This window comes from Arachis duranensis, chromosome 1, assembly GCF_000817695.3.
Source record: "Arachis duranensis cultivar V14167 chromosome 1, aradu.V14167.gnm2.J7QH, whole genome shotgun sequence".
NCBI lineage: Eukaryota > Viridiplantae > Streptophyta > Magnoliopsida > Fabales > Fabaceae > Arachis > Arachis duranensis.
The window spans coordinates 77,241,328-77,246,041 of record NC_029772.3 but is presented as its reverse complement, the minus strand read 5'-3'; the positions used below and the strand labels follow the sequence as shown (position 1 = coordinate 77,246,041).

Sequence of the window (4,714 nt, the reverse complement as noted above, 5' to 3'; positions counted from 1 at the left end):
TTTCGAAAGGGGTAACAACTCGATCCACTTTTAGAAATTTATTTGCATATAGTGCTTTTGTTTCTCAAATTGAACCATCTACCATTGAGTCCGCATTTGATGATGAACATTGGGCTATGGCAATGCAAGAGGAGCTTAACCAATTCAAACGAAATGACGTTTGGGAATTGGTGCCTAGACCAAGTAATCAAACAATTGTAGGAACAAGATGGGTTTTTAGAAATAAACTCGATGAAAATGGTACAATTGTTAGAAACAAAGCTAGATTAGTAGCTAAATGTTATAATCAAGAGGAAGGCATTGATTATGATGAAACTTATGCTCCCGTAGCTAGATTAGAAGCAATTAGGATGTTACTTGCTTTTGCATCCTCTTATAACTTCAAACTTTATCAAATGGATGTTAAGAGTGCCTTTCTTAATGGTTTCATTCAAGAAGAAGTATATTTTGAACAACCTCCCGGTTTTGAGGATTATGAAAATCCTAATCATGTTTTTAAACTTAAGAAAGCTCTTTATGGTCTTAAACAAGCTCCAAGAGCTTGGTATGAACGTTTGAGCAAGTTTTTAATAGAAAAGGGTTTTAGAAGAGGGAAGGTTGATACAACTTTATTTATCTTGATTGAAAACAAAAATATCCTTTTGGTACAAGTTTATGTCGATGACATAATATTTGGTTCAACTAACGAATCACTTTGCAAGTTTTTCTCAAACCTCATGCAAAGTGAATTTGAAATGTCTATGATGGGCGAACTCAACTTCTTCCTTGGTCTTTAAATCAAACAAGGAAAAGAAGGAACTTTCGTTAGCCAAACCAAATATTGCAAGGAACTGCTCAAAATATTTGGAATGGACAATGCTAAGGCAATGGACACACCAATGAGCATTACTTGCTACCTTGACAAAGATGAACAAGGTAAAAGCATAGATGTAAAGAAGTATAGAGGCATGATAGGATCATTACTTTATCTAACGGCAAGTAGGCCAGATATAATGTTTAGTGTATGCATGTGTGTGAGATACCAAGCTAATCCTAAGGAATCTCACTTAAGTGCGGTAAAAAGGATTATGAAGTATCTCATAGGAACATTAAATGTTGGATTGTGGTATCCGAAAGGATCCACTTGTGATTTGATTGGTTATTCCGATTCCAATTTTGCCGGTTGCAAATTGGATAGGAAAAGCACTAGCGGCACTTGTCACTTGCTAGGAAACTCTCTTGTTTCATGGCATAGTAAGAAACAAGTAAGTGTAGCCTTGTCTACCGCCGAAGCCGAGTATGTAGCCGCCGGTAGTTGTTGCGCCCAAATTTTATGGATGAAACAACAACTTGTGGACTATGGACTCATGCTTGATCACATTCCTATCAAATGTGATAATACTAGTGCAATAAATTTAACCAAGAATCCGGTTCAACATTCAAGAACCAAGCATATTGAGATTAGACATCACTTCATAAGAGACCATGTTGAAAAGGGTGATGTGGTTATTGAATTTGTCGAAACTAGTAAACAACTAGCGGACATCTTCACTAAACCTTTATGTAAAGAAAGTTTTTTTAACATCCGAAATGAACTTGGTATCTTGGATTCTAATCTAATATGATTTGTTTGAAATTCATTGTATTTATATTGCTATTTTTGTATCTCTTACTAACTTAAGCATTGGAGATATCCAATTAGCCATTGTTTTGTAGGTTTATGAGTTGATGAATGAGTGATTAATCTTGAGGTAGATTGAAGAATTTGAAGATTATAAACAATGGAGGATCAACAAATTGAAGTTTATAATGGTTTAAGTGAGTATATACATGATGAAACTCAAAGGATTGAAGAAAGAACCACCAAAGGATGAAAATTTGGTGATTTTGGGCAAAATGATGTATGTTGCATCGATGCAACCAAGCTCTGCATCGATGCAAAGCACACGACGTGCTATGTGCATCGATGCAAAGCCTATTGCATCGATGCAAACACGACCAAATTGCACAAAAACACGTGAATTTGGCATTTTTGAGCAACAAAACCCCACTTTTTCATCATTTTTTTATTGCTTTATGCTCATTTGATTATATGAATTGTTAAACTAACTCCTAGTAAGCTAAGGATTTCTATTATGGTTTAAATACTTTGATATTTCCTTCATAAATAACTCAAAATAGGCTTGGTACCCCTATTTTAAGTTAATGTGCATGCCTTGATATATTTCACTTCTTTAGGGGGAATTATGCATGCTTATTATATATAAAAAGAGGAAATCAAATTCTTTTTGAAAGGGGGAATATCTCATCCTTGAGATTAATAGAGAAATTGAACTTAAAAAAAAAATTTCATTGTTTTATGCATGCTTCTATGACACATTTCAAACTCCCTTCTTTTTGATAATGTCAAAAGGGGGAAGAAAAGTTTGAGGATATTTGAAGTTTTGAACTTTTGAAGTTTGAGGATTTGAAAAGAAGAAATAAGTTTGCGAAACAATGATTTCAAAAAGACTTCCGCTAAGCAAAAACTTTGATATCTAAATCGTTTTCTTTGATAAACGCCCTTTAAGGGAACAAATGCACATATTTAGGGGGAACTCCTGCAAAATTTTTTTTTTTGTGAAGTCTTCTCCAAAGCTTTCTATAAAACAAAGTGCATTATTGTTGCTTTCAAAATCATTTATAAATACATATCCTCAAAATTGGTTTGTCATTATCAAAAAGGGGGAAATTGTAAATTATGTTGCTTGTATGTGAAGTTTGTATTCATATGTTTTGATGAATGACAAACCAACAAACGACATGTAAGACAAACCAACAAACAACTTGAATGAACAAGCATGATTGAAAGATCAACCAACATTCAACGTTGAGGAATGAAGAGTTGAAAGCAACACAACAACAACAAGAAACTCAAGTCCACAACATTTGAAGACAAGTATAGAGTCTTAGGACTTAGGTAACTTCTTGTTAAGAACCAATTGCTAAATCTCTCAACACACACTCACAAAATGTTTTGATGCACATCTTGCAATTCAATGCTAGCCAAAAGGTTTAAAAACTTGTTTTCAAAAGTACAAAAGCATAGGAATTGACTCCAACAAGTTTGAGATCAATCCTAAGTATTTTAAAGTGATTTTAAAGCCATTCTTTAAGGTTTGCATCGATGCACACTCATCTTGCATCGATGCAAAGCATGCAACGACTTGTTCCATCATGCAAAGATGTTTGTATCGATGCAACCTAGCTGAAAATTCAAATTTCAGCTTCAAAAACACATTTGCATCAATGCAAAGTGTTATGCATCGATGCAAATAATTCAAAAACATAAAAAACGGCTAGTTTTGACATAAAGGCTCCATCCCATTAATTCCCCAACGTTTCTAAGGTTTGGGGAATCTATAAATAGATGGATTGAAGCCTTATTTCACTAACTTGAGTATTTGGAAACTATCTTGTTCATATTCTTTCATTCTACACATTTTTTAAGGCGTTATAATACACAATTTGAGAGAGCAATATCAATTAGTTCAATAGTGCTAAACTTGTAATCATACACTCTTCTAGAGAGTACTCATTTCATCTCAACAATTCTTTGAGAATTGTTTTCTTGTACACTTTGTAATTTGGAGTGTGATCTCCAAGGTTGAGTCAAGAGTTATAAACACTATAGTCGGTAAGGATACCAAAGAGGTATACTAAGTACTCAAGGAAAATCTTAGAGAAGGTATCTCTAAGTGGAGTGGGTTAGTATACGAGTGGTGATCATATACCGTGAGGTGTTAGAAACTAAGGACTCGGATTGTAAAAGGTTTTGCGCGAGCAACTTGAAGCTTGGCAATAGTGGAACTTCTCAATTGCGATTGAGAAAGAAAGTGGACGTAGGACAAGGATTGTGCCGAACCACTCTAAATAAGCGTTTGCATCTCTCCAAACTCATCTCTTCAATATTATTGTCTTTTACCTTTGAGCAAATAAATTGTGATCGAAAAGTAGCTTCGTAAGTACTTAAGGAGTGCTTAAGTCCGATTGGTGAAAAGCTTGATCAATTTATTTGAGTTGGTGTCTATTGGAAAGTAAAAGCTCCTTATAAATGCTTAGCAATTGAGTTAAGCTCTTGGAAAAATACTAGTACAATAACACTTTTTTATATTGTCTTTAACTTTCGCAAAAAGATTCATTGTTGTTGCAATACTCAATTCACCCCCCCTCTTGAGTAATTGTGCATAGGTTCTACACCTCTTCCCCAAAAACCCTTCTTCACTCCTTCATTTTCACACAACCTAAACACTACTTCTCCCCCTTTTTGGCCGAACACAGAGCCATTCCCTTCTTCCTCATTTCTTCTTCTTCTTCTCTCTTCTTTCTTCTTTTGCTCGAGGACGAGCAAACCTTTTAAGTTTGGTGTGGTAAAAGCATTGCTTTTTGTTTTTCCATAACCATTTATGGCATCCAAGGCCGGAGAAACCTCTAGAAAGAGGAAAGGGAAGGCAAAAGCTTTCACCTCCGAGTCATGGGAGATGGAGAGATTCATCTCAAGGGTGCATCAAGACCACTTCTATGAAGTTGTGGCCTTGAAGAAGGTGATCCCCGAGGTCCCTTTCTCACTCAAAAAGAGTGAATATCCGGAGATCCGACATGAGATCCGAAGAAGAGGTTGGGAAGTTCTTACCAACCCCATTCAACAAGTCGGAATCTTAATGGTTCAAGAGTTCTATGCCAATGCATGGATCAC

General features: G+C 35.3%; 1 protein-coding gene across 1 annotated transcript; it reads left to right on the top strand.

Moving 5' to 3' along the window:
* The first annotated feature begins 848 nt into the window (after positions 1 to 848).
* Positions 849 to 1,604, top strand: LOC127748555 (secreted RxLR effector protein 161-like). Its single transcript, XM_052263331.1, has one exon. It carries the CDS (start codon positions 849 to 851, stop codon positions 1,602 to 1,604), a length of 756 nt encoding a protein of 251 aa, XP_052119291.1.
* Positions 1,605 to 4,714: the final 3,110 nt, after the last annotated feature.

Excerpts from the sequence above, each read along its gene's own strand:
- LOC127748555 (XM_052263331.1), top strand. The coding sequence starts at position 849 with ATGGACAATGCTAAGGCAATGGACACACCAATGAGCATTACTTGCTAC.